The following is a 27,894-nucleotide window of genomic DNA, read 5'->3' as shown; positions in this document are numbered from 1 at the left end:
ACGAGGACGGAGCAGGCAGTTCGCACACTCGGCCGGGCGCCGCTGCGCCGAAACCTTGTGGAGCCTCCCCTCCAGGTACTCAGAGCCAGGATTCGGGCTGCGGTCGAGGGCGGGCCCCGGAGTCCGCGCCCGCCCCGCGCCTCCCCGCCGCGCACGCGCCCCGCGCCTCCCCGCCGCGCGCGCGCCCCGCCCTTCCCGCCGCGCACGCGCCCCGCGCCCCGGAAGGGCTCCGGTGCCCCGGAAGCGGTCCCGGCGCTGGGTGGGAGGGACGAGCGCTGAGGAGGAGAGGCCGACGGCACAGCTGTTACCCTGACGATGGCGGGGACGGCCCTCAAGAGGCTGATGGCCGAGTACAAACGTGAGTTCGGGGCCCGCGCGCCCGGTCTCCCGGGACGGCCCTCTCCTCCGCCGCCCGGCCCGGCGCCCCCTTCCTTCCCGGGTCCCTGCACACCGCCCTCAGCTGCTCGCGGCGGCCCACGCCCCCCTCGACCCCCGCGCCCCGCTCCCCCGGGTCCCGGCGCCCCCCCTTCCCTGCTGCTCGCGGCGGCCCCGCGGCCGTGGTGTAGCGCGCGCTCCGCCCACCCCCGGGACGGGCTCGTCTGTGCGCCGTCGGGGCGGGTTTTGTCCGGGCACCGGCGGCCCCTGCGAACCTCGGACCTGCAGGATCGGCCGGCGCGGCGCCGCGCTGGACGGGAAGCCCGGATGGTTGCGCCCAGTCCGGGCTCGTTCGTTTCCGTCTCTGGCTCTTTGAGTGACTCTCTCTTTCCGGCCTCGTGAACGTGCGGTGGCCGGAGAGGGGACGCCCAAGTGGCCTATCGAGAAGTTAGCAAAGAAACGTTAAGAGAAAAGCGCAGTGTGATGAGTTTGAGGTGAAAAGTCAGATTTGAGTTTTCCGTCACAAAGGGAGCCGTTTTTGAGCAAGGCCACCTGCCATCCTTCCTGGGTAGTGTTGGGAAAACCCTCGTGCCTCCTTAGGCAGCACCTTTCCTCACCGTTGGGGAGCGCAGCGGGAGAAGCGAGAACCGGCAGCCTTGCGCAGACCCCCTTCTGCAGCAGAGGCTCCCGGGAGGAGTCGCGGGGAGAGGCCAGCCCTGGCTGCGCTCGGGTTTGAAAGTGTTCTGCTTGGCCTCACACAGGGCGGGAGCCCGCCGGCGGCTCAGACCTGCCTCTGCTTATTAATTCTCTGACCTTGGCCTCCGCCCTTGCCCTCACCCGTGCAGAGGAGTGCTTCCCAGGTACCTGCTGGGTGGCTGTCCCTGGTCTTAGCTGTGGCTGTTACCGTTACACCGAGGACACTTTCGGGAGAAACTGGAAAATGAGCGTCGACAATGGGTGCAGCAAAGCTAACAGTACTGTGCAGGTGTCTCGGTTTCCTAAGCCTTCCCAGAGGCGCTGTGCAGGGAGCATTGGTGTTTGGCCTGAGCAGACCGCAGTGTTGCAGAGGCGGGCCCTCCAAAATAAACGTGTGAGTGACGCTCACCATCTGGCCTCCTCTGAAGTTGGGGCTCCTGCCCCACTGTCGCCCCACCGTCTTTCCCTCTGGGTGGCGGCACCCACGGCCTTCCTCTTCCCGCCTGGTGTTTGACTGGGAGACGTGCTTGTGCCACACGTAATCTGTTGATTTGAGTCCAAGCCAGCCTCCGGCCCGGGGAACTGCAGCGCAGATGCCTCTGCTCCTGCGCCCACTGCTTCTCTGCGCCACACGGTCGCATCGTGTCACTCTGCCCGGAAGCCCTTGCAGGGACCCCGCAGATGCTCTGTGCTCTGGCCCGTCTGCCTCTGTGAGATCCCCAACTCCTCCACCCTGGCACATTTCTCCAGCCCCACGGACGGTGTTGCTGCCACTTCCTCGCCCTCTCTGAACCCCCAGACTTGGCCTGTCCTTCCCGTTTCTGTCATCCTTCCTGTCACTAACAGGCAAATGTAACTCTTTTTTTTTTTTTTTGTCTTTTTAGGGCTGCACCCGTGGCATATGGAGGTCTAATAGGAGCTGTAGCCGCCAGCCTACACCACAGCCTCAGCAACACAGAATCCGAGCCGCGCCTGCGACCTACACTGCAGCTCACAGCAAGGCCAGATCCTCAACTCACTGAGCGAGACCAGGGCTCGAACCCGCCACCTCATGGTTTCTAGTCGGATTCGTTAACCACTGAGCCACGACGGGAACTGCTGGCAGCTATAGCTCTGATTCAACCCCTAGCCTAGGAACTTCCATAGGCGCAGGTGCGGCCCTAAAAAGACAGAAACAAAAGGTGTACGTTGACACGCAGTCGTCAAGGGACCCTCTGCTCCTGTGACAGCAGCTTAAGAAGCAGGACCTGAGCAGCACTGGGCGGGTGCTGCCCCCGGGGCACCGCGGGACTGCTGTGCATCCTCTTCCCTTTCTCTGGAGGCCTGTCACGTCACGTCCTCCTCACAGCAGGCACGCTCTCTGCCTGTTTTACCCTGAGTGGAAGTGGGGTCCGCACCCGCCTCTGCAGATTGAACCTCGGCTCAGCGCTGTTCCCGCAAGTCCTTCACGCTGAGCACACGGCTCTTCTCACTGCCCAGAGCCGTCGCATTCTGTGAACGTTACTGCCGGGCCTGTAGCTTACGCTGCACGTCGGTTGCCGTGGGCATTTCTGGCGCCTGGGCCCAGCGTGGACCTGGCTGTGACGCAGCGCCGGTGCCCCCGGGTCAGCTCTCTGGAAGTGGCTCCCCGCGTGTCCCCGCATGGTGTTCCCGCACAGCGCTCCCTCGGGCTGCTCGCCGCCGCAGCAGGGTCAGTGCCCCGCCGGTGCGCTGTCATTCGGAGGGCCCGACGAGAGAGTCGAGGGGCCCGTCCCCTCGTGGTTGGAGGCAGTCCGTGGTTCTCCCTTGGTGGAAGGTCCGTCCGTGCCTTTGCGCCCATTTCTGCGGGGTGGTCTGCTCTTGTTGGGGCGTAGGAGTTCTCTGTCAGTTCCCTGCTCCTTTTCACTTCCTCGTCTTTGGTCGGTTATGTGCGTTACAAGCATTTCGTTCTTGTTTGTTTTTCATCTTACTTTTTTTTTTTTTTTTTTTTTTTTTTGCTTTGCTTTTTAGGGCCACGCTCATGGCACACGGAGGTTCCCAGGTTAGGGGTCAAATGGGAGCTACAGCTGCCGGCCTACACCACAGCTCACGGCCACGCTGGATCCTTAACCCACTGAGCGAGGCCAGGAATCGAACCTGCATCCTCAAGGAGCCTAGTCCGATTTGTCTCTGCTGAGCCACAACGGGAACTCCTGCCTTGTTTTTTGAAGCTTTGTGGTGTCTTTTTCCCAGTCACCTGGTTAAGGGCAGTTTGATTGGGTGTGATGGGCAGTAGCTGCTGCATTTCAAGCACACGTTTGCTAAGTGTATGGACGTGCACACTCCGGCGAAGCCGTGGCCGCTGTCGGGATGCTGAGGTCACCGCTGCCTCTCGGCGCTCCGGCCTGACCTTCTCGTCCTGCGGCCCCAGGCCCCAGCCGTGGCCCATCCACTTACATCGCTCCCCGGGTCGTTCAGCGTTTCCTTCGGCAGACGCCTGTCCGTCGGTGACTCGCCGGGGTTGTTGCTGGTGTCCCGGGCCCCTGGCTTCCCTGCAGAGGAGCCTTCCATGGTGGCGGGGGCCGCGGCTCGCTGCGTTGGGCCTTCGGGTGGCCGGCCTCCAGGTGGCCCTCGCACAGACATCTGCCCCGGACGTTTGTGTACCTGTCTTTCTGTGGAAATACACTTTGGTTTCGTGGGTAGATACCTGCGTCGCATGTGAAGTGTGTGCTTCTTTTAACAAACGCTTTTCCTGCGTGTTTGTGCCGCTCTGCCTCCCCACCCCAGGCCATCAGAGTTCCAGGGGCTCCGTGACTGGCTGACACCTGGCATGGGCCGTTTAAAGTTGGCAGCCGGTCCGTTGGCTGTGTGGTGGTGTGTCATTGTGGCTTTAATTTGCATTTCCTTAATGACCAATGATGTTGAGTGTCAGTTCATGTTTTTATGTGCTATCCGTATATCTTTTCTGATGACGTGTCTTGAGTTTTATGCTCCGTTTTTGAGTTTGCGTATCAAGTTGTAAGAGTTGTTTATGTAACGCAAGCACAAGTCTTTCGTTAGAGAGTTTGTGAATAGTTTCCCTTGGGTTGCGGCTTGCCTTTTTTGAAAAATTGTGGTACGAGACATGCCATTGCCCTGTGTCTGTCTCTCGTGTGCAGTGTTGTCAGCTGCGAAGCCCGCGGGTGGGTGGCGGCACGGCTCTGCTGCTGGAAACGCTCTGGCCTGTGAATGCCAGGGTTCCCGTGTCATTTTCACAGCAGTGCCTTTGAAAGAGCAGAAAGTTTTAAAAAATTTCAGGGATGTCCAGTGAATTGACTTTTAAAACATTTCTTTTTTTTTTTTTTTGTCTTTTTGTCTTTTTAGGGCCATACACTCGACATATGGAGGTTCCCAGGCTAGGGGTCGAATCGGAGCTACAGCTGTCCGCCTACACCACAACCTCAGCAATGCCAGATCCCCGCCGTGTCTGCGACCTACACCACAGCTCCTACACCACAGCAACGCCGGATCCGTAGCCCACTGAGCGAGGCCAGGGATGGAACCCGCAACCTCACGGTTCCTTGTTGGATGCGTTTCTGCTGCGCCACGACGGGCACACCGACATGTCTTACTTTCCGTGTTAGTGTGAAAGTCATCGCTGAACGTGAGCTTCCTGAGGGTGTCGCCCATGGATGGTGCTCTCAGCTCGCATATTTCAGTCTGTGGCCCATGTCGAGTGAAGGGGTGTGTGTGGCGGGAGGTCGCCGTCAAGCTTTATCTGCAGTGACTTGCACGTGACCACCCAGTTGGGCACCGTGTTAGTTGGCCTGGGCTGCTGTGGCAACGCACCGCACACGTGGGGGCTTACAGCACAGAGGCTATGTCCTCGCAGTCAGCGGTCCAGGGGCGGCAGGGCTGGTGCCTCCAGAGGCCGTCTCCCCGCTGTGTGCTCACGGGCCGTCTCTGCGCGTCTGTGTCCTCAGCTCCTTTGGTGGACACCTGTCGGGCTGCATTAGGGCTCATCCCAGGTCCTCACTTGGCTTTATCAAAGGCCCTCGTTACACGCCTAGCTTCACTTGCCTTCTGTCTTGTGCTCTGCCCTAGAGGTCGTTCTGCGCCAGCACACAGAGGTGTGTGTCTTTCCCTTCCACAGCAGCAAGGTGTGCCGTCGGGAGAGGTGTCGCAGTTTGACTGGTCCCCTGTTGATCGACATCTGGGTTGTTGCCAGTTTTTTGCTGTTATAAAAAGGCCTGAGATGAATAGTTTTATGCATGTGTCTTTTCTTATTTTTACCAGTGTATCCATGGAGTAGGTTCTGAGAAACAGGATTGCTGGGTCGGAATTTATATTAGTATTTCATCTTGTGTGGTGTCTGTTTTTTCTCTTTTTTTGGCCACAGCGTTCAGCAGTTTGACGTGGGATCTCAGTTCCAAGATCAGGGCTTGAACGTGGGCCGCAGCAGTGACGGTGCTGCATCCTAACCAGCAGATCGCTGCGGAACTCCCTGTGGTGTCTGTTTTTCTCGCCGCTATTTAAAACAATGGGTTTTTTGGTTTGTTTTTGTCTTTTGTCTTTTTAGGGCCGTACCTGCGGCATATGGAGGTTCCCAGGCTAGGGGTCCAATTGGCGCTGCAGCCGCCGGCCTACACCACAGCCATAGCAACGCAGGATCCGAGCCACATCTGCAACCTACACCACTGAGCAAGGACAGGGATCCGAGCCCGCATCTTCATGGATGCCAGTCGGGTTTGTTAAACCACCGAGCACCACGGGAGCTCCCGAAACAGTGTTTTTAACCGATTAACATTCTCAAGGACTCAGTGGCAAAGAATGGTCATTGCGAATTTCTCTGACTTTAAGATTTTATTTCTTTTTGAGGTTTCTGTCATTAAACATGAAACTGTATGGTTGCGTATGTGTGTTTTAGAAGCAAAACAACAAGGAAACAGCGTTAAGTCCAGAAACCATCCCTCTGCTTGGAGAACTCGGTTGCTGCAATTCTTTGCTGACCAGCAGGTGCCGCTCTTGACCAAGGATGCGGGTGGGTAGCTGCCGGAGGGGGCATTTCTCCGGCTGCGGCTTAGAGACTTTGCCCCACCCTGGAGGGGGCTGTGCGCAGAGAGAAGCTCCCAGGGGAGCCCCGCACCTGGGGAATGAGGCCCACCTTTTTTTCTTTTGAATACTCCTGGTGTATGGTGTCCCAGGGTGGAGAGCAGATTGGAACCACACTTGCCACCCATGCTGCAGCTCAGGCAGTGCCGGATCCCTTAACCCCCTGTGCCCCCTGGTGCTGCAGACACCGCCCATCCCATTACACCACAGCGGGAGCTCCTGAGGTCCACTCTTAACGTCAGCGCCTCCTCCAGGCTCAGGGGCTCCTTTCCCAGCTCCCTTCCCACTGACACTGTGTCCCCCGCCCTCTTTAGCACTTTGCAGCTCATCTGCTTTGATCTGTGTGGGGCTTTTCTCATAAGGGGGTGTGTCTTGGTGACAGCACTTAGGGCACGGTGACTGGAGTTGATGATGCTGTGTTGCACACGGTTGCTGAGAATAGATCTTCAAAGTTCTCATCACAAGAGAGAGCATTTGAAACTCTGTGGTGGTGGGTGGTGTTTGTGCTGTCATTTCACGGTGTGTGCAATTGGGGAATCTCCCTGTAACACGCATGGCATGAGCGTAAGGGTCCATGTGAGTTACACCTCAGTTAAAGAAAGAGCCCCCCTCCAGTACCACCTGCACAGCAGGCCTTTCCTGGCCGCTGGCCTTGTCTTGTTGTCACTTCACTCTGTTGTTCACTGTGCTCCTCAGAAACCCTGGGTCTCTGGGTCCCCTTGCCCAGTGCCTGCCCTCCTCCACGTGGAAGGCATGGCCTTGTCTGGCTCACTCCACCCTTGAAGAGCGCTTGGCGGAGAAGAGGTGTAACTGATCTCTCTCCTTTTTTTTTCTTTTTTAGGGCCGCTCCCGCAGCACATGGAGGTTCCCAGGCTAGGGGTCGAATCAGAACTGCAGCTGCCGGCCTCCACCACCGCCACAGTAACTCAGGATCCGAACCGAGGCTGCGACCTACACCACAGCTCATGGCAACGCCGGATCCTTAACCCGCTGAGCAAGGCCAGGGATTGAATCCGCAACCTCATGGGTCCTCGTCGGATTGTTTCTGCTGTGCCACGACGGGCACTCCGCATAGCTGGTCTTCGTTGTTGATGTGTGATTAGCGGTTGGCTACTTCCAGTCCTTGGCCCAGTGTGGGTGCTCAAGCCTGTGCTCTGTGGCCTGTGCACCTCCTCAGAGCTTCCGCTGCCAGCAGGAAGCAGGTGGTGAAGAAGAGGGAATCCCACCTGTAGTCAAAGGGTCCTGTGAGGAGCCTGGAACGCTGTGCTTTTCCGTCGTGGACCGTGTAGTGCCACAGAGACACAGGCCTGCTCCGAAACCACCCGTTGGCACAGTGTTTGTGTGGCAGTGGAAGCACTTCGAGTGCCCTGTGCTCTCCCAGTGACCTCCCCTGACTCTTGCTACGCTGCTAGCCTGGGTCCGCCTCCAGTCGTGCCCTCGCTCTGGGAGCCTGCGGATGTGACAGATATGCCTCCGTCCCGCCCAGCACCTTCTGCCTCCCAGAGGTTTCGGAGGGCCTTTCCAGGGCGTTGTTTCCATCCAGGGTGGTTGCTGCCCAGAACCTGAAGCTAGTCTTCTACGTCGACATCAGTAAGAAAGCAAACAGACAGACAGATTAAAAAGCCCACCGAAAATCCGCAGGCGGGTCTCTTGCTGCCGGTGTGCGTGTGCCTGTGAGTTTATACCCCGGAGAGGAGGTTCTGGGTCATGGCAGGCAAAGCAACTTCCTTTTCAAAGTGGTTTCCACTCTTCCCAGCCTTGCGTTTCTGTGGCTCCTTCCCTCTGTGGACACGTCACGGCCAGCCCTCCCCGTTAGCCGTGGCGACTGGGTTATTCTCCTGGGGCTGCTGCTGCGATTTTGGTTTTGGTTTTAGTTTGCGTTTCCCACAGTGAATGGGGTCGAACACCTTGTCTTCGGTTTAGTGACCAATCAGATGTCTTTCTGTGTGTTTGTGACGTGCCTGTTCAAGGCTTGAGATGGATTTTTCTTTGGGTCTGGCAGTGTTTATACTGTGAGGCAGCCTTTCGAAGTTCAGCTCGAAGCCCTATGTTGGTTGTCTCTGTGGTCAGTGTCGTCTTTCTCTCCAGGGCTCACCTTTGCGTTCTCTGAAAGATGTGCTCTGAATATGTTTTTTGTTTTCAGAAGTTCTTAACTTTATCAGTGTTTTCCTTTATGGTTAGTGCTATTTTTTTTTTTTTTTTTTTTTTTTTTTTTGTCTTTTTGCTATTTCTCTGGCCGCTCCCGCGGCATTTGGAGGTTCCCAGGCTAGGGGTCGAATTGGAGCTGTAGCTGACGGCCTGCGCCAGAGCCACAGCAACGCGGGATCCGAGCCGCGTCTGCGACCTACACCACAGCTCACGGCAACGCCGGATCCTTAACCCACTGAGCAAGGGCAGGGACCGAACCCGCAACCTCATGGTTCCTAGTCGGATTCGTTATCCACTGCGCCACGACGGGCACTCCATGGTTAGTGCTTTTTGGTTATGATTAACTTTGCAGGTAACCCTGTTTAATACGTCTTTATACTAAGAGCATGGAGGTATTCTCCTGAGTATCCTCAAGGAGATTTATTTTTTTCTGTTTCGTAAAACCACAGATTAATTTTGGGGGTCAGCTTTATGGAGATAAAATTTACACAGTATAAAACATGCCAGTTTCAAATATACCACCCTGCGCTTTGCAAGTGTCTCCTGTTGCGCAGCATCAACGCCGTGTGCGCCGCGCGGCTGCCCTTGCTCTGGAAAGTTCCCTCTTGCCTGGCTCTGGCCACTGGCAGCGGCGGATTCGCTCCTGCCTCGATAGCTTTGCTTCTCGTGGAGACTCACGCCGGTCCCTCTGTGTGGGGCCTCTGCGTCGGTTCTTGCTCGGCCCGGTGTCCCCAGGGCTCTGAGGGTCACGGGTGTCAGGCTGTGCCCCGCTGTCGCTGTCGCCGTGTGGGCGGGTCACACTGTTCATGCACCGGCCCACGGCGAGGGCAGAAGGCGGCCGAGCCCTGAGGTCTCGAGCGGGTGTGTCGCCCAGCGGAGCCCCGAGCTTAGGGAGCAGCTGGGTACCCGGGGAAAGGGGTGCTTTCTGCTCCCAGCACCTCTTCCTGACGGAGGAAGAAACAGGGCAGAGACAGTTAGGTGGTTGTAATTCCCAGAGTTTCTCCCGCTGTTGTGTTTCCCCTCCCGCCGCTGTCCCTCCGTTTCCTGATCGGGGGAGCTCTCTGCTTCTGCACAGCCCCTCCTGCTGCCCAGGGGCTGGAAGGGGCCGTAGGATGCCATGCTCTCCGTGCTCGTGCCCGTGGCACACGCAACAGACGTCCGTAAAAAGCTTGAAAATCGACGAAACAGACCAGGTCCGATTAGTAAAACTAGAAATAACAAAACTGCAGGAGACAGAGGCGGGGTAACCCATGAAGAGATGAAGGGACTCCGGTCCCCTTGCTGTCCACTCCTCGTGGCCTCATTTGTCAGTTCCCTCATCCGCGCCTGTATCAGACCAGGGCGGTTTTCCTGAGGGGGCCCCGTGGGCCTGTGACGGCAGCTGTGGGAACGCTCACAGACGAGTCCCCGGGGCTGGCAGAGCGGAGCCTTTGTTGGTCACCACCCAGGTCCGGGTTCGAGGCGCCCTGATGGCCGTGTCCAGCTGGGCTGCTCTCGGGGTTCTGGTGTCAGGCCCCGATCCTCCGAGACCGTCCGCACTTCAGTGACTTACGAGCATCTTAAGTTGACGTTTTCAGAACTAGACTCTTCCCCCCGGAAGCTGCTTCTCTGCCAGGGTTGCCCGGCGCAGAGCCCCTCCCGGGGTTCAAGCCCCACGCCTGACCGCGAGTCCGACTCTCCCCGTCCTCAGCGCCTGTGGCTCAAGTTCACACGCGCTGCCCGTTAGGTCTCGGCACAGCTGGGCAGCCGCCGCCCAGGCCCCAGGCCCTCCTCCTCAGGCCTCGTGGCCCCTGCTGCGCCCGAGGAGCGGTGGGGCGGGTTGACGCAGCCGCGGGGTGGCTCCCGGAGAGGGTCGCGGCGGGTCTCAGGGTCCCCAGGGCGCGATTATCCCTTGGGTGAGAAGAGGACGTCGTTGGTGTCGTCTTTACTAGCTGAGCACATGCCTCTGTGCTTTGTGTTCAGGTAGATAACGTGCATTTCTTTTCGGGGGGGTCCTGAGACTCAAGAAGAAGAACACAGTGGGCGTTCCCTGGTGATCTGATGACGAAGACTCGTCCCTTTCGCCACAGTGGCCTGAGTTCGGTCCCTGGTCGGGGAACGAGATCCCACATCAAGCTGCCGCATGCGGTGGCTGTTAAGTGAGTCAGTGGAGTTTTGGGAGGGACGAGCGCTCAGGGCGGGTTCGCAGCCCCAAAGCGAGCAGCAGAAGTGCAGTGTGAGCCCCCCTCGTGAACGGGGTGGGCAGTCAGGTGGCCCCCGAGGGCCCGCTCCCTCCAGGCGCCCTGCCTCGCAGGCGAGGGCTCACAGGTGACCCGCGCGGCGGCTGTGTGTTCACGGAGCGGCCGGGAGACCCGCGTCCCTTCCCCCCCGGGGGGTGGTGGTGGTCAGCGGCGGCGGCGCGGGGTCTCCAAGCGCACGTTGAGACCGTTCATTCGCAGCAGCCGCACTTGTTGCCGAGGGGCGTGACCGAGCCGTTTGGCCTTGGTCCCCCCCCCCCAGCGACGCACCAGCCATCCCGCTGCTGAACGTGGCGCCGCCAGATGTGTCAGTCGGCTGAGGTGACTGGCCTTCGCTTCCGACGGGACGGAGGCGGGCGCGGCTGAGGCTGGAGAGCCGCGTCTGTCGTGGTCTGTCTGCTGCCCGCCCCGCCGTGGCAGCGGCCTGCCCGTGCGCACCTGCCTCCCGTCTTCCCGGGTGACCGGGCTGTTCTTCGCCCTGTTTGGGAGCTCACGTCTCTTTCCTTCACGGCAGACCTGCGGGGCCTTCCCCACGCCAGGCGTACCAGCCGGGTGTCCTGCGGTCCCACGGGACCGTCCCGCCCCCATGTCCGTTGCAAATCCAGGTTGTCACCTCTGCTTCTGACCCGTCTCTGTAAGTTCGCGGTTCCCGGGACCCTCCTCAGATTTGATTAACTCGCCAGGGCAGCTCACAGACCGCAGAGCAACGTCTGACTCAGTAGGTCACCCGTGTGCCGTGTGCCGTAAAGGGTGAACTCGGGAGCCCCGGGCGGGGGCGGGTGTGGGGAGGCCTGGCGCTTCCCCGCTCTCTGCGGGGGCCCCACCCGCCCAGCCCGCCACGCGCTCACCGCCCGGGAGCTCCGAGGCCCTGTGCCCGGGGGTTTGTGGAGGCTGCCTTGGGAAGACGTGATCCGTCATCAGCTGCGTTTCCAGTCCCCTCCCTTTCCCTGCAGCGTGCGGCCTGGTCTCCCTGGGGCCAGGAGCCCCGTCGCCTCGTCTGGACTAGAGGTGTCCCGGGGCTCCTGCCAGGCGTTTTCCCAGGGGACTTACTAGGAGCCCTGCAGGGCCCTGGGGCAGAGGCCCCGGTGTGCTCTCTCCAGCATGGCTCCTGTCCGTCTCTCTCTTGCGTTGCTTTTGTGTGGGCTGGGAGACGGGGCAAAGGTTTTGCTGTGTTGGCCTTGAAGACGAGCACCGTTTCGTGGCAAGGCTGCCCTCCCCCTGCTCTGCGGCGCTGCCCTGCTGGCCGACTGAGGGCCTCTTCTGGGCACCCGCGCTCTCTGTCCCTCTGCTGGGCTCTGCTGGTGTCACGCTGCCGTCCTTACTCTGCTCTGGGTGAGTCTCGACAGCCTGTGGACGGAGCTCTTGGCCTATTGTTTCTAAAGAATGTCTTGGCTCTTCTTGGTCATTTGCATTTCCGTATGTTCTAGAGTTATCTTGTCAAGCTCAAGCAGGAGAACCTGTTGGGGTTTTGGCCGAGGTTGCGCTGGATCCGTAGATTCGGCTCTCGTAGGATGGATAACTTTACAAGATTGGCCTTCTTAGTCTGTGGGCACGGTTATTTCTATGCATTAAGGTCGTTTGAATTTTTCGTTAATATGTTCCATTCTGTTAAAGATCTCACACATCTTTAAAAAGCTTATTTATTTATTTATTTATTTTTTTGTCTTTTTGCCATTTCTTGAGCCGCTCCCGCGGCATATGGAGGTTCCCAGGCTAGGAGTCAAATCGGAACTGTAGCCACCGGCCTACGCCAGAGCCACAGCAACGCGGGATCCGAGCCGAGTCTGTGACCTACACCACAGCTCACGGCAACGCCGGACCGTTAACCCACTGAGCAAGGGCAGGGACCGAACCCGCAACCTCATGGTTCCTAGTCGGATTCGTTAACCACTGCGCCATGACGGGAACTCCTAAAAAGCTTATTTCCACATGTTTCCCATTATAATTGTTTTCTTTTTTAGGCTCTCCTTTTTTAACTTGCTAATATATAGAAGTACAGTTCAGTTATATGTCTTGACCTAGTATTCAGTAACTTTGGCCAACTCCCTCTTCTCATAGTTTGTATTTAGATTTTTTGCACTCACGTGGAGAAGCATAGCATCTGTGAATAATGATGGTTGTGTTTCTTTGTTTCCAGTCCTCATGCCTTGTGTTTGTTTTGCCAGGAATTGTTAATTGCGTGTCTCTACAGGGGATGCGCTTTTGGGTTTGCGGCTCCCTTGGTGTTTCCTACCGGTGATGGCCCCGACCGGCCGGGGCCCACGCGCCTGTGGCTGCCCTTCCGCCCGTGTCCGCTTCTCTCTCCCAAAGTGCTCCCTGCCGGCTTGGGGCACAGCTGCGGCTTCGTTCTGGAGCCTCCCGTGGACCAAGCGAGGGGGCCCGGCTTGGGGAGGACAGTCCTCCGAGGCTTCCGGGCGGCGGGGCTGGGCCTCGAGTCTTTGAACAGCTGCTGGCCTCCTTAAATTGCTGAGAAGGGCAGCTGCTGGCTGCTTGCTCCCTGTTTCTGCCGTGAGTGCTGGAGTCTGACCTTCGCGGAACCGCACGTCCGTGGGGCTCGCGGGTTTTGCAGCGTGATGTTGGAGGCCGCTTGGGGCTTGATGGGCTTGATGGTGCTGGGCTTTTGACACCTCAGGGCGGGTTCGTGTCTCTGGTTTGCACACTCAGAAAGGTTTGTTCCACGGCTCAGCATGACGGGAAATCCCGGTCTGTTGGGAGGTAATAACCGCGTTTGATTTGTGAGCTTGGTCAGAACACCCAGAGGAGGGCTTTGCAAAGAGAGCTCACACGTTGTCTGCGTCCTCATGGTAACGTGAAAAGGCCGCGGTTCTAAAACACTGCCCTTGGCTGGTGTGGATCAGACGTGCACCCGGGGCAGGCCTGCACGAGGCACAAGCAGAATTTCATCGGTCACTGTGTGTGCTTACGTACTGGAGCAATTTAGAGTCTTATATGCTCTGGATTTTTAAATTTAAAAGTTTAAAAGTTTTTTTGTTAAAATGCAACGTCGTGGTCGTTCTTTTTCCTAATGGTTTTCCTTTTTAATTTTACAGAATTAACACTGAATCCCCCGGAAGGAATTGTGGCAGGTAAGATAGTGTGACATCCGCCTCTTCGTAATTTCTGACCACCGCAGCTGCCTGCCTTCCCAGTTGAAATGTGCTGTTTCTTCTTTCCCTGCAGGCCCCATGAATGAAGAGAATTTCTTTGAATGGGAGGCGTTGATCATGTGAGTTAATCGTGTGTGGGGTTGGGTTTCAAGCTTTTGTGGACGTCAGGCCCGCTGCTTAGTGTGTCCCCATTAAAGCGAGGCCGAGCGTGCTGCCTCTGTCGCGCCTTCCTCGAGTCTGCCGCTCTGGAAGCAGAAAAAGGAGCAGGACCGCTGCTCCACCCGGAGCGGCGGTGTTTCCTCAGACCTAGTCGTATTTATAGTTCTCGTGGTGCAAAATAAGCAGGTTTGTGGTCTGGCTGTGCTGCGTTAGCCTTAAATGGAATGGGCCGTGGCTTCAAGAAGTCCCCGCGAGCCTGGGGCTCTGACGCCGGGGGGAGGGGGGGGTCACGCACCCTGGGCCTGTTGGTACAGCCTGGGCCCTGCCCACCTCTGAGCCCGGCTTCAGTCCCCTCCTCTGCTGCCGCTCCTTTTTCTAGTCCCCTGTCTGGCCTTCCCTTGTCCCTGACTCGGGATGTGGCTTGGTTTCAAGGTGAGCAGTGTGGTTCCTGGTGCTGTTCTAGAGAGATCCTGATGGGACTTCATGAGGTTTCTTTTACTTGTGGTCACTTTGCTCGGAAGGAGTCGAATGGACCCCTGATTTCAGAGTGTTCTTTGGCCAAAGACCTGGGCCCTTTGTTTCTCTTCTTTCTTCCTTCCTTCCTTCTTTCTTCTTTTCTTTTTTTTGCTTTTCGAGGCCGATCCTGCAGCATATGGAGGGTCCCAGGCTAGGGGTCGAATCAGAGCTGCAGCTGCCGGCCTCCGCCACGGCCACGGCAACGCGGGATCTGAGCCGCGTCTGCAACTTACATCACAGCTCACGGCAACACCAGGTCCTTAACCCACTGAGCGAGGCCAGGGATCGAACCTGTGTCCTCGTGGATAGTAGTCAGGTTCTTAACCCACTGAGCCACGGCAGGAACTCCCTGTTTCTCTTCTTTCTACCTTGGATGTGCAGTTCTTGGCCATGTTAGACTTGCTGTGTTTTAGGCAGAATTTAGGAAGGTGGCGTTTATTACACTCAGCTGCGCTACCCTCACCGGTAGCATGAGGGGTGATTAGCCAGAGCGGTTTCGGGTGGGTGGATGGATTGAGAGGCCCCGTGGTGAGGGCGCCTGGAAGGAGGGGCCCTTTGCAGGCCAGGTGGCAACTCCGGCCTCCTCGGGTGTCCCGCGTTTGCCCAGCGCTTGTGTCACGTTCAGTCAGAAAAACGAATTGCCGCTAAGTGTTGTCTGTGGCGCTGAGGTTAAGACACGAAAATTGGTGTGAAAATGAGTTTTTTGCTAAGCAGATTGTTTTCAAAATCATTAATAAACGCTCAGCAGCGCAGGTACCTGGCGCATTCCTGAACAGAGAGGTTTCCCTCGTTGCTGCTCTGGGCGCCCACGCCTTCTCTCTCAGTGTTTCTGGCACGAGGATGGCCTCACAGCCTGTCTGTGTCTAAGCTGTGCCGTGTCCCGTCCCCAAAGCCGTTAGGAAGTGGGCGGTGGGGGGTCTCCCGCGCAGCCTGCCTTTTGTTTGGTGGAACAGGGCCTTGTGTGCTGGGGTCAGCTTAGCGTCTCGTTCTTAGGGAGACGGGTCATGTGACAGGCGCTTGATTTGTAACCTGTTCTTTTCATGGACTACGTCCTGCGCGTCTGCCTGTGTTCCTGAGACGCAGGCGCGGCCCCGGGGAGCGGGCCCCACGGTGGGGCGCGGAGCCTGGAAGGCCCTGGGGGTGCGGGGGTCAGCGGGCCTCTGACGGTCCTGCTGTCTCTGCATCACGGCCGACGCCGGAGAAGCCTCACAGGGACGCTCGAGCCTTCCAGGGTGGTTTTTTAAAATGGGTTTATTGTTAGGAATCTGTTAGAGTAACTGTTATGACTCGCAGACAAGCAATATAAAATTAAACCAATATTTTGAAAACTTGTCTTAAAAAGACATTGGAGCTGTTTTTCGGGAGAGCACGTTGGTGTTTGAGTGAGGCTTTTGCGTTAGTGTGGAATTCCCCTGCTTCGGGGTCTGGGGAGTTTGTGGATTTGGGGCCTGTTCCAGATCCTTCCACAAACAAGGGGCCGTTTACAAATGTGCTGAAAACATCTATTAAGGAATTAACTGTCCTTCTGTTGAGTTGTCTCGCCCTGCCATTTTGGCAGGCAGCTGGCTGGGTTTCCCTCCTTCCTGATAGGTTTTCTTCCCTCTGTTGATTCGATTGTCTTCAGAGCTTCTTCCCTGCCCTGGGAGGGTTTCTAGAAACCGGGCTTGCCTCCTTTCCTGGGCGTCTGGAGCCGGCGGCCTTTGCAGCAGTGCTGGTCTGCGGGCCGCCTCTCTTCTCGGCTGCGCGGTGAAGAGGCCGTCTTTCCAGATGTCTGGGGAGCAGATGCCGAGGGCCCTCGTCTGAGGACACAGGCGTGTCCCAGGGGACCCCGCATCGTCTCCACCCCGAAAGAGCAAGAGGAGGGGCCAGGAGGGCCACACACAGATTAGCCACAGTGATAAAATCGCCCCTGCCCGCTCTCTGATTAAAAGGAGAAGGAACCAGGGCCTCGGGGCTGAGCTTGTGGTGGTGTTTGAACCTGTGACCCGGTAGGAAGGGGCTGGGGCTTCCCAGTCCGACCCACGGGGCGTGGGCCCTGCGCTGGGTGTGGCCGGCTGGCTTTGTGGTCCTGGTTTTACACCCTGCCTCTCTGACCTCCATTTATTTGGACAGAACAGAGGCTCAGCACCATTTTGGACAAGCGGCTTCACCACCTACCTCCTCCAGCTCCATGGCCCACGCGGCCTCGCTGGCCCTGGGCTGTGGTGTGGGGGCTGTGGGGGGGGACGGCCCTTCTGTCGGAAGGCGGCCCTGCGGGGCAGGACGGCTGGGAAAGAAAGGGAGCCCCTGGAGCCCTGCCCCGTTCTTGTCCCGCGCCAGCCTCTCAAGGCTCCATGGCCTCCGGGAATGAGCAGGCCCTTCCCTCCCCGCGTGGTGGGGGCCCCTTGGCCGACTCCATCCCCACCAGCTGGTGCCCCAGGGTCCCAGCTGCTTCACACCTGCGGGTACGAGGCTCCTGGACTCCGCTTGGCCCACGCTGGGTGTGAAGCCACGGTCCCGGTGGCCTCCCTTTAGATCAGAAGCCTGGCTGTCAGGGCCGTGCCCGCCAGGTAAACCTGCAGCCTGAAAGCAGACGCCTGGGACTGGCCGCCTCTGTGCTCTGACCCACGTTCCGCCCCTGCGACTGTCATCCCCGGGCCGTGGCCTCCTCTCCCCCCCTTTCCCCGCGAAGGAAACAGGCGGGTCTGCCTCGTCCGGAGTGATGTGCGGAGCTGCAGCACTGGCGGTTCAGGCAAACGGTGGCCGACGGGTCTCAACCAGTGTTGTCACCGGGGACGGCCTCGCCCTGAGGGACCTTGGGCAGAGTCTGTGGTTGTCACCTCAGGGAGCCGGGGAGAGCGCCACACGCCCCGCCTGCCCTGCCGGGGTCCAGAAACCCTGGTGTGGCCGGAGGCTCAGAAGACGGCATGGCCGTAGGTCGAACCCCTGCGCGGGTACACGTCCATGGTTTTGGTAGATTAGGCTCCGAGCACCCTGCACTCCTCAGCGCAGCTCAGCTTTGGAGCATTGCCAGCCAGTCCTGGTGCCAGTGGCCTCAGTCCCCTCGCGCCCTCAGCCGGGGCACGTCTCATGCGCCCTCCCCGACTGTCCAGTTGCCTTTCCTGGACTGGTGCTGCACACGGAACCCCACGACGGCACGTCTGCGCGGCCTGGCTCTGCGCTCCCCCTCAGCACGGACGTGTCCCCCGTGACCCGGCCACGGCGGCTCGCCTGCTCCCCGGCCACGTGCAGGTGGCCACCGGCCCTCACAGCTGTCGAGGTGGTGCGGCTGCTGCGGGCACTGCGATGGGTCTGCGGACGGGCTCCCCTCCTCCGCCCGACACGCGGGCATGGAGTCGCCAGAGCAGAGCCTCCCTTTAGGTCCAGCATCTGCTGGAACCGGTCACATCTTAGGTCCCCACCCGAGCCGTTGAGTTTTCGCTTCCCCACTTCCTCACCTGCCGGCGTGGTCTGCTGGGAGTGAGGGGCCTCACTGTGGATTTGGCCTGCGTTTCCCTAAACCCAGTGGTGCCCAGCATCTTTTCACGGGTTTATCATCCACTCACGTACGGTTTTTGGTGAACTTAAGAACTTTTGCCCGTTTTTTTTTTTTTTTTTTGTCTTATCAGGACCACTCCCGCGGCATATGGAGGTTCCCAGGCTGGGGGTCTAATCGGAGCTGTAGCCGCCGGCCTACACCAGAGCCACAGCAATGCGGGATCCAAGCCACATCTGCGACCTCCACCACAGCTCGTGGCAACACCAGATCCTTAACCCACGGAGCGAGGCCAGGGACTGAACTGTTGCCGGCAAAAATGAGGAGATAACTGTGGGCTCCTTTGGGGCAGAGCTAATCTGGACGGTGATTGTAACGGAGAAGACGGTACGTGTCGCAGCTGTGGTTTCCGAAATGGACGCGCCCGTCCTCGTCCTCCTTGTGTTTTCAGCACTGCTCCTTTGCGCCAGGGCTCCATGGGTGCTGAGAGCGCAGCGGAAGGGCAAAACACAGCAAGGCGGCCGTCTGGGTCCCTCCCCAGGGACGCCACCCAGCTCCCAAGGGGACAAGCAGCGGGGGCCCTCTCCCCGGAACGCCGGCAGGGCGACCCCCCCTGCAGCAGGCCCCTTCAGTCTCTAGCCTGGGCCGAAGCCCAGCGACTGCAGCCTTAGAGGCTCAGCAGCGCCCACCGGGGCTGAGTCCTGAGCTCCTGGAGGCCGCATCCTGCACCTCACCTGCCTGGGGGAGGCTCGAGGTTGGCTGGGAGCAGAGGGTGCAGGAGGGAGGTGGCGGCCCTCGCGGTGACAGCCGGCCCCTGGACCGGGACGGCGTCTCGGAAGCCGTCCTGCAGGTCAGGGGTTGGCACCGTGGGGAACTATCGTCCCTTAGTGATTGAGTTCCAGTTTACAGGCTGGTGAGTGGATTTCCAGCCTCCTCTCTTTAAAGCCTGATGTGTGTATGTTTGCGACGTTATGGCCGTGCGCTGTGACAAACCTGGAAGAGACGACAGCGCCAGAACAGCTTCCTCCACCCCTGCCGCAGCTGGAGTGCCGTGCGCCTGCTGCTGCCCTCCTGGAACGGGCCTGGCGGTGCCGGCCCCCTCCCGCCCCGACTCGCCAGCTTCCCTCGGGCCCGGGCCCGCCGCTCGCCGCTCCCCGCTCCCTGCACGCTGCTCCCCGCTCCCCGCACGCTGCTCCCCGCACGCTGCTCCGCGCAGCTGCTTGGAGAGCGGAGCGCGGCTCTTCACCCGCCTTTCGTGTTGGAGGACGGAGCTCGGCTGTCTCCCGCGTGTGCTGTCTCTGCGTGACGGTCCCTCGCGGCGGTGCGTGGTGGCGGGGCCCTGTCCTTGGGCGGGAGCGAGCGTGGCTGGGCCCGTGGGGTTCAGCCCGCAGGTGCTGCGCCCCGCGCTGGCTCCTGGCGCCTCTTCCCCGAGTGGACTCGGTGTGACGTCCCACAGCCTGGGCCCTGCTGACCGTGCTGTCGCCCCAGCGCCAGGTTCGGAAAGCAGCCCTGCATTTGGCGCAGCTCTGAAGAGTCGGGGTCGCTGTTTCCCTCGGTCCGGGCTCTGCGGCTCTGGGGGTCTGTTGGCCTCGGGGCAGCCTGGCGTCCTTGCTCCCCGCTCGCACTGCCCTTTCCCTCCTGCAGGTTTCCAGGCCAGGCGGTCTTCAGTGCGAGGCCAGTGAGGCTGTCCTGGGTTACGGAAGTAGAACTTGTCCAAAAATAGCATTCACGACCTCTCCCTGCGTTGGTTCAGGAATTTGCTCGAGAGCGGTTTCCAGGCGGGCGGCCGCCACGCCGCCGCTGCCCACGGGGCGCACCTGCCATGGGCACACCTGCACGCCAGGCCGAGGCAGCGGGCGTTCTGGATGAGAAACAAACCCCAGGGTCACACCAGTAGCGACCCAGAGCCCTGGCAGAGAGCTTTGCTGCCTAGGACGTGGAGCACTTGAGGAAATGCTCCATCATGCTCCTGAAGCTGCAGACCACCCAGTGGGTTTCGTTTGTTTCATTGTGAAGAAAGCCCTCTTATGAGAAACACAGGCCTGTTTTCAGAGAGAGGCGCAAACAGCACGTGGCTCAGCCAGGAGCGCTGCCCAGACTCCCTTCCTGCTCACACGCCGCGCTGGCTGCGCTGGCTGCCGGCCGGGCCGCAGCCTCACGCGCCAACAGCCTGCGGGGCAGGTGCCGCCTGCCACCCAGGCCTCGGGGTCGCGGCCGGAGCGCTTGTGTTCCGGACTCCTGCTGAGCTGACCGAGGGCCCAGGCGGGGTCCCTTAACCCTTGGGGAGGTGACAGCTGTGCTTCGCGCGCCTTCCCGCCGGAGGACGCATGGAGCGCCAGCACGGGGGCCGCCGTCCGCCACCCGTGGGGCGAGGCGAGGCCGCAGCTCCCCACCTGCCGGCTGTGCTGACCCCGCTTCCGAGGGACAGGCTCCCGCTGCGTCCTGGCTCCGGGCCAAGGCTCTGGGCACTGCTGTCAGTCACACACATGCCTCGGAACAAAGGAGCTTTTCACGCTTGGCTTCCCCAGACGTAGCAGGGACAGCTTTCAGAATCAAGATCTGTGTCTTAAATTGAGAACAGGTTGGCTCCGCAAACACTTTTCGCCTTGTTCTTGTTTTGACATTTTACCTGCCCCCCCGCCGCCGGCATCCATGGCCCTGGTGCCACCGAACCCCCTGGGTGTTGTTACCAAATGCAGAGAAAGCCGCACCGCTTCTCTGGGACCCTGTTGTCCTTTGAACCGCTCTGCAGAGCTGCGGGCTCGGCCCCCTGTGCTGGTCGCCGTGTCGTGGAGGTGGTGTGTCACGCGGGGCCCTGGAGGTGGTCCTGGGAGGGCCGCCCCCGCTGCCCGCGTGAAGCACCGCATCCCTCTGACTCGCCGATCGATGGGTCTTCCGGGGTCGCCGCTCCAGGTCCGTGTCTGTAGCTGACAGTCAGCAGTTCTGCCTCAGACATTTATGCAGGAAAGACGGGTTAGGCTTTTCAAAAACACCCCCGATGCCTGGTGATGAGTGACCTTTGTGGGGGAGGCGGCGTTCCCTCTGTGACGAGGCGAGCTGGGGCCTCGTGTCCGGCCTGCGGGGCAGGGCCGGGGGGGTCTGTGCAATGTGGGGGCAGGCGTCTGGAAGGGGCGCGGCCCGTTGCCGCCGTTTTCCACACGAGGAGGACGTTAACCCAGGCAGGCGCGTGCCTGGCGACAGGGAGGACTCCGGCGACCGTGTCGGTGCAGGACGTGGCACGCGCCCAGGACGTGGCACGCGAGTGTCCCCGAGGATCCCTGCGGGCTGTTGTTACTTTAGGTTACAGAACCACTTCTCGGGCGCTTTCACGACTTCAAAATAGCCTTTGAAATAACAGCCCTTAACCCCCCCCCGTTCATTTCCTGCCGTGGAATCTTGCTCTAACCCGTGCCGTGCTGTCTATCCCCGTCCTAAAGGGTGATTGTGCCACAGACAGAAAAACCCCGTCCCTCGGCGCTGGCGGTGCTGGCCCGCGTTCTCTTCTCTGGCCGCGGCTTCTCGAGGGCTGCTCGCCGTTCTGTGTGACGGCTGCTGGGACCTGGTCTTCGTGATCAGACCAGGCCGGACTGGGGCGGTGAGGTTGCCTTCCGCGGAGCAGAAGGTGCCGGCTCACCAGGACCACCAGGGGCCTTTCCATGTGCCTTTGTCAAGCCGTCGAAGTTTCCGTCACTCACGCGAAGAAAGCGGGTAGAGGATGCAGCGTCTCCCTTGAAGTTCTGTGTGTGTTGTGTCTTCCAGGGGCCCCGAAGACACCTGTTTTGAGTTTGGGGTTTTTCCGGCCGTCCTGAGCTTCCCGCTGGATTACCCGTTGAGCCCTCCGAAGATGAGGTTTACCTGTGAGATGTTCCACCCCAACAGTAAGTGCTCGAGAGGCCCTCTCGGTGGCTCGCGGGCTCCGGGGGGCCGCCGGGGCCCTGCTGTCGAGGACGAGGACGGGTCCCTTCGTGTGGCTCCTGGGGTTTGCGTTTTAGCAGATTGCTGACGGTGGTGTTGATGGGACTTCAGCTTTGAAGGACAGTTTAACGGCAATAAGACTGGATGCCGTTTGACCGGCCACCTGCTGTTAGAGGGGCCGAGCAGGAGACCGGGGGGCAGTCTCCGTCACCCCCCGTTTTTAACCCGGGAAACGATAGGGCAGCCCGGGCCCGCAGCGGTGGGGACGCGTGACCTGAGTCGCACAGATCCGCCGCCCGGGCCACTGGAGACGTTGGAAGTGACCTGGCTGACCTGGCGTGCTGTTCCGTGACCTGGAACGAGGTTCGTGCTGCAGCGAACAAACGAACAAGCGAAGCAGGTCACTGATCCGTGTGCTTGCTACGGTTTAATGTTTTGAAAAAGGCACATGCGAATGTGTACGGTTGGACGTAGAGCAGAAAAATGTTAGCAGCGATACTCTTGCGGTGGTGGGGTTTTTTCTTCTTGTAAATCTTTTGTTCTGAAGTAAACAGTTAATTTTAAAGAGGAATATTTAAGACCATGGAAACATATTTACGGCGCTTACGTCGAGAAGTACAGTGTCAGGGATTGGGGTCCCTTTGTGGCTGCAGTTTTTTATTTCGTTTTGTTTTGTTTTTAGGGCCACACCCCTGGCATATGGAAGTTCCCAGGCGAGGGTCGAATGGGAGCTGTAGCTGCAGGCCTGCGCCACAGCCACGGCCACGCGAGATCCTTAACCCACTGAGCGAGGCCAGGGATCGAACCCGCATCCGCAGGGACACTAGTTGGGTTCGTTTCCACTGCGCCACAGCGGGCACGCCTGTGGCTGTGGTTCCTTGGTTTGCTTTTGTAATTTTCCCCTGTGAGTGATGTCGCTGCCGACAGTCACGATCTCAGCAGTGGAGACGGGACGCGAGCAAAATCTGCTCTTCTGTCCAAGCGGAGCGCTCACTTCTTTGGACCCACTCCCTTTCCGCTGCTTTGCTGCATGTCAGATGTAAAGGCTGGACCCACAGTGACCTGGCAGCGCCTGCAGTCTCTGGCTTCTCCCTCTGGGCACACCCTCCCCCGCCGCACCCGGCCAGCACCTCCCCACCCGAGAGCCCCGCCAGGCGCCTCCGTCCCCGTCCCCTGGAGGGGCTGCCCGATGGCCCCGGGACTGGAGGCCCAACACGCCCTTGGAACCTCTCTTCAGTGCCGCCGTGGTCGTTGTTAACTGTCGGCCGTTAGCTTCCTCCCCGAGAAGGGCCCCTGCCCTCTTTTCGAAGCTCAGCGTCGACTCCGTGTGCGTGCTGGGGGCTGAGACACAGTCCTTCTTTGGAGAAGGCGGACCACGAGCTGGCAGCTGTGGTGGAGGCCGGCAGCTGCAGCTCCGATTTGACCCCTGGCCTGGGACCTTCATATGCCGCGGGTGTGGCCCTAAAAAGAAGGAAAAAATTGATCGGTCTGTAACTATTTTACGAACATAACCGAGCAGCTTGGCTGAGAGCTGCTGGGGTGGAGTGGTGAGCAGGTGGTCAGAGGTGGGGACAGGGACGGCCCCGAGGGAGGACAGATGGCCATGGGGTCACACCGGAGGCCAGGGGAGCACCTGCAGGTGGGGGTCTAGTCGGTGCGGACACCCCAGGAGGGGGGAGGCAGACAAGGAGGAGCCAGAGCAGCTCAGGCCTCCTGGTCAGGAGTGAGGGTGGCGCTGCGGTCTGAGGAGCTCCACCCAGGGGCTGGGAGTGAGCGTGAGGAGCAGCACGGCCCACTCGGCTTTGAGGGGTCGCTGGGGTGCAGAGCAGGGGGTGGGAGTGCTGGCCGGGACCCCGCCGGGCCCGGAGCGGGGAGGCTGCCGGCTTGGACGGCTGTGCTCCGGGGCCTGCGGGCGTGCCTGGCGGTGGCGGCCCTGGACTCACCAGCGTGCCCCGACCCCGCAGTCTACCCCGACGGCAGAGTTTGCATTTCCATCCTGCACGCCCCGGGCGACGACCCCATGGGCTACGAGAGCAGCGCCGAGCGGTGGAGCCCCGTGCAGAGCGTGGAGAAGATCCTGCTGTCGGTGGTGAGCATGCTGGCAGGTAAGGCCCCTCCCTCCCCCGGCCTCATCTCCAGCCTGTCGCTTGACCGCGGTGAGGGCTGACCGCGCCCTTTCCCGAGCGAAGCTTGCCCTTCGTCGCGGCGGCTTGTAGAGGCGGCTCCGTGTTGATCACGGGACCACAGTTAGCCGTGCGGCCGTGACCTTGGGCCCGTCCTGCATTCAGTAGGCACTGCCTGGGGGGCCTGCTGTGTTGCAGACCGGGTCCTGGGCTGCGCAGCTCCATATGACACTGGTCCAACGGTAAGGCCCCACGTTCTAAGGGAACTCTCCAGGCGCACCAGCGGTCGCGGGCCCTGTGCTCAATCCCGAGACCAGGGCTCACAGGGGCTCCTGGGCCAGTTCCCGAGGGGACTTGAGGACACGTAGGCAATCGCACGGGAAGCAGGTGCGGTCGAGGTGCCTGGGTGGGCTGCCAGCGGTCACAGGGCCCCGGCTGGACGGACGTGGTGTGGCCGAGCCCGGCCGGGGGCAGGGTGACCCCGCCGCCTGAGCGCCTGAAGCTGGCAGGGTCGGTCCCGGGCCAAGAGGAGGGGGCGGGTCGCAGAGACCTGGGGGCACAGGGTCCAGGCTCAGCTCACGGCGTGCAGTGACCCCTGTCCCTGACTGGCTGCCGGGCAGAGGGGTGCTGCCTTGGGGACAGGGGCCCAGAGGGAGCAGGGTTTGGGGCGTGGGAGCGTCCACTCTGAGGGCTGGCGGCGGAGGGGAGGGTGTGGGGTCAGCTCTGGAGGAGACAAGGTGACAGCAGGGCAGGGCGCGGGGAGCCAGGAGCGGCCGGAAAGCCCGGGAGACACGCTTCCCCGTGCAGCTTCCCAGGGGTGAGGTGGGCGCGCAGGAGGGGGGAGTTGGCAGCGCTGGGGGGCGGGGGCGCCCTGGCCCCGCGTGCGCCTGTGCCTTCACAGGGTGGGCGGCTCCCCGCTGCGGCACCGTGGCCAAGGCCTGTTTTCAGAGGTCGCTGTGCGTTCGACCGTTGCAAACAACACAGACTTGTTGCTGTGACGCCTTTCAGTTTCGTAGGTTTTGTTCTTGGCACGCTGCCTGCTCAGCTGCTCCCCCCTGTGCCTGTGCTGCTCCGCGCGGCTGGGGCCTCATGGCACCTTCGGGCACCAGGGTCTCCATGTCAGAAGTGCCAGGCAGGAGCAGCAGTGGTCAAGCCCAGCCCGGCGGGGTCCCCTAAGTGCTGCATCCTCCGAGCGGCCTGCGGGATCCCGCCGTCCTGCCTGGCTGTCCCCTTCTCCCCTTGGAGCTCTTGAAGGCATTTGTGGGCTTCCCGTCTGTGGGCCCCTGAGTGGTGGCTCTCGGAGGCCTTCTGCTGGGTCCCCTTCATGCCTAGCGCCAGCGTGAGGCCACGTGTGCGGGACCTGCCGAGGGAGGGCATTGAGCGAAAGGCCGGGCGGGGGAGGGAGCCACTCTGGTCGGAGCAGAGGCTGAGGTGGGGACGGGGCTGGAGCCGCGCTGGGCTCAGGGCAGTCAGTGTTCGCTGCGGTGTGGCCTCCTGGCGCCTTCCGGACCCTCCGCGTCGCCTTCCTCCCCGCGGGCCTCAGCCGCCTCTGTGTTTCCCAGCTCGGGTTCTGGGGCCGTTGCCATCCACAGTGGGCCAGCCCAGGGCAGCATCCTGGGGCCGGGTGTCCCGGGCAGTGGAGGTGGAGGGCGGCTGCCCCGAGGGAGAAGTGGTCTCCGGAGCCCCCAGAGCAGGGCGAGCAGGTTGGGGCGGGGGGTCTTCCGCTCGGGCTGTGCGGGTGGGCCCCCTGCTCCTGAGCGGGGCCGGGGGGCCTGGGTGGGCTCTTTGGACGCTCAGTGTGGGAGCCCTGTGGGTGGACCTGCCCCTTCCCAGCGCCCCCAGGAGAAGCCTCCTGTCTTCAAAGACCTCCTGGGTCCTTCCCCCTCTGCGCCGTCTCCGGGTCCCCTCGGGAAGGTCGCTGGGGTCGGGGAGGTGGAGGGCCTTGTCCTGCCGCCGTCCTGTCCGAGCCTTCCAGGCGGAGCCTCTGCCTGTCTTTCAGAGCCCAACGACGAGAGCGGCGCCAACGTGGACGCCTCCAAGATGTGGCGGGACGACCGCGAGCAGTTCTACAAGATCGCCAAGCAGATCGTGCAGAAGTCGCTGGGGCTCTGAGCCTCGCCCGCGCGCAGGCAGACCCACCGCCAGGCGCTGGCCGGTGTTTCTCCTCGGAACGCTTGGTGACAGTGACCTCTGTGCTGGTACCAAAAAAGGCAAGCTTGCAGAACCACAGCGTCTAGTCTCTCACCCTTCCCAACCCGCGGTCCTCTCCTCTGCGTGCCGCCTGCAGGACGTGACAGCTGGACGCGGGCCGGCTGCTCCTGCCCGGGGGTCTCAGGTAGACCCTCCCGCTGTCACCACTACCTCTCCCGGCCCGCGGGCCTCCCTCCTGCAGTCGGGAGGGGTGTAGGCCGCCCCGGGGCTCCAGCCAGGGCCGCTCTCCTTCCTGGGCTGCGGGGCCTTGTGGCCCAGCAGGGGGCTGGGCGTCCGTGCGCCTCCCGCTCCCTTGTCCCGGGAGGGGCACGTGACTGTGCTTCAGGGCTTTGGCTCACACGCAGGTTTTCTTGCAATCTGGGCATATTTTTCACATGTTTCTTTTGTCGTGCATTACGCATAATCCCATTTAGAAATACTTTCAGGAAATAAATACCTTTTTCAAATGTGGGTGAATGAACAACGGGGTACGCAGACGAGTGTCCTGCTGGCCTCGAAGGCTGGCGTGTCCTGCTGGCATCGGACAGGGTTGCGTTCGCGTCTGGGTCCCCACGCGTTCCGAGAGCGGCAGCGCTGAGACCGGAGTTTTCTTCTGCGGAAGCAGGAGCTCTTCTTCCCCAGGCTAGAAGTTGGGGCGTTGTGAGCTCTGGCGCGTGGCAGCTGCAGCAGGAGCTCTAACTCGGGGGCCAAACCATTTTGGGGACCATGGAGTGGGCAGGAGCCTCGAGGTTGCACAGAGCACAGGGGCGTGCCTGACCCCGCCTGACCGCGCGCGGGCCCGTGTCCCAGAGCGGGGGGCGCGCAGCCAAGGGGGGGCCTTGACGAGGGCCGGCCGTCCTCCAGCTCGGGCAGCCCAGCCGCGGGGCCAGCCTCCGCAACAAGCAATAACAGATCTGTCGCAGGCAGGGTCACATATTCGGCCTGTTGCAGACAGGTTCCGTTTAAATAGGAGCTTCTATTTTTGAAATGAGGGATGGACACACGTTTCATTTACGTTTCCCTTTCCCTTTCATAATGTGCCGTGGCCGGGAGTCTGTTCGCCGGAAACGCACACGTGGTTTCTTGGTGGTCGGGGCCCCTGCCGAGGGGCCTTCACCTGGGGCTTCTGTGGAATCAGATTCTTTCCTTCTCGGGAGGGAATCACTGAAACTGTGTGAGGACTTGTGTTGGGAGGGGATGGGGTGAGCCGCGGCGCGGAGTCTGCGCAGCATCTGCAGGCGCGTTGGGTGGGACCCAGCCCTCTGCGTGGAGGCGAGAATATGGCTTGTGGGGGTGCGTGTGGCCAGTGGCACCACAGGGACCCCAGCAGGGAGCTGGCAGCCCGTGTGCGGGAGGCCGCGGGGGCTTCCAGGCAACCCTGGGAAGAGAGAGAGGCGGTCTCTGCAAAATAAAGTATTTTTATTCACTTGTATTTATTAAGTGGAAGAAAAGAGAAGCCCATGATGTCCTCATTCTGTGACGAGTTTATTTCCTATGTTAAAATAAAGTGATATATTTTCCCCCTATTCCGAGTCGTGTTTCTCTTTTCTTTTAAATGACTTTTCCTTTTTCCCATGATAGCTGGTGTATAGTATTCTGTCAGTTTCCTCCTGGACAGCAAGGGGACCCAGTCTCACACACACACGTACATTCTTCTCGCAGTGTCGTGCTCCATCATAAGCTGAGTAGTGTCTTTGTCGTGTTTTAGCATCACCGTCGGGGAACCAGGCGGCCCTCAGGAGACGCTTGAGGCTGCAGCGGAGGCGCCCGCAGGCGGCAGGGCGCCAGGACCCCCACCTGGTTCGGAGGTGGCGGAGCTTCAGCAGGTTCCCTGCCTTCCTGTCCCCCCCTACCCCGGTCTCCCCGGAACGCCCGCTTCCCTTGGGGGCACCCTCGCCAGCCGC

The 27,894-nt window shown here is 60.6% G+C and overlaps 1 protein-coding gene across 2 annotated transcripts; it reads left to right on the top strand.

Moving 5' to 3' along the window:
• On the top strand, window positions 219–27,516 carry UBE2G2 (ubiquitin conjugating enzyme E2 G2). 2 transcript variants are annotated; one of them, XM_003359009.4, is made up of 6 exons: window positions 219–358; window positions 13,556–13,591; window positions 13,686–13,731; window positions 21,522–21,640; window positions 23,642–23,782; window positions 25,800–27,516. In XM_003359009.4, the coding sequence occupies exons 1-6, from the start codon at window positions 316–318 to the stop codon at window positions 25,910–25,912; spliced, it is 498 nt and encodes a 165-aa protein (XP_003359057.1). In that variant the 5' UTR covers window positions 219–315; the 3' UTR covers window positions 25,913–27,516. The 2 variants fall into 2 exon arrangements, with proteins under 2 accessions (XP_003359057.1, XP_013845678.1); XM_013990224.2 differs by lacking the exons at window positions 13,556–13,591; window positions 13,686–13,731 and having other exon boundaries at window positions 234–358.

This window comes from Sus scrofa, chromosome 13 (assembly GCF_000003025.6).
Source record: "Sus scrofa isolate TJ Tabasco breed Duroc chromosome 13, Sscrofa11.1, whole genome shotgun sequence".
NCBI lineage: Eukaryota > Metazoa > Chordata > Mammalia > Artiodactyla > Suidae > Sus > Sus scrofa.
The sequence above is the reverse complement of the archived record's forward strand: the minus strand, read 5'-3'. Positions and strand labels throughout refer to the sequence as shown.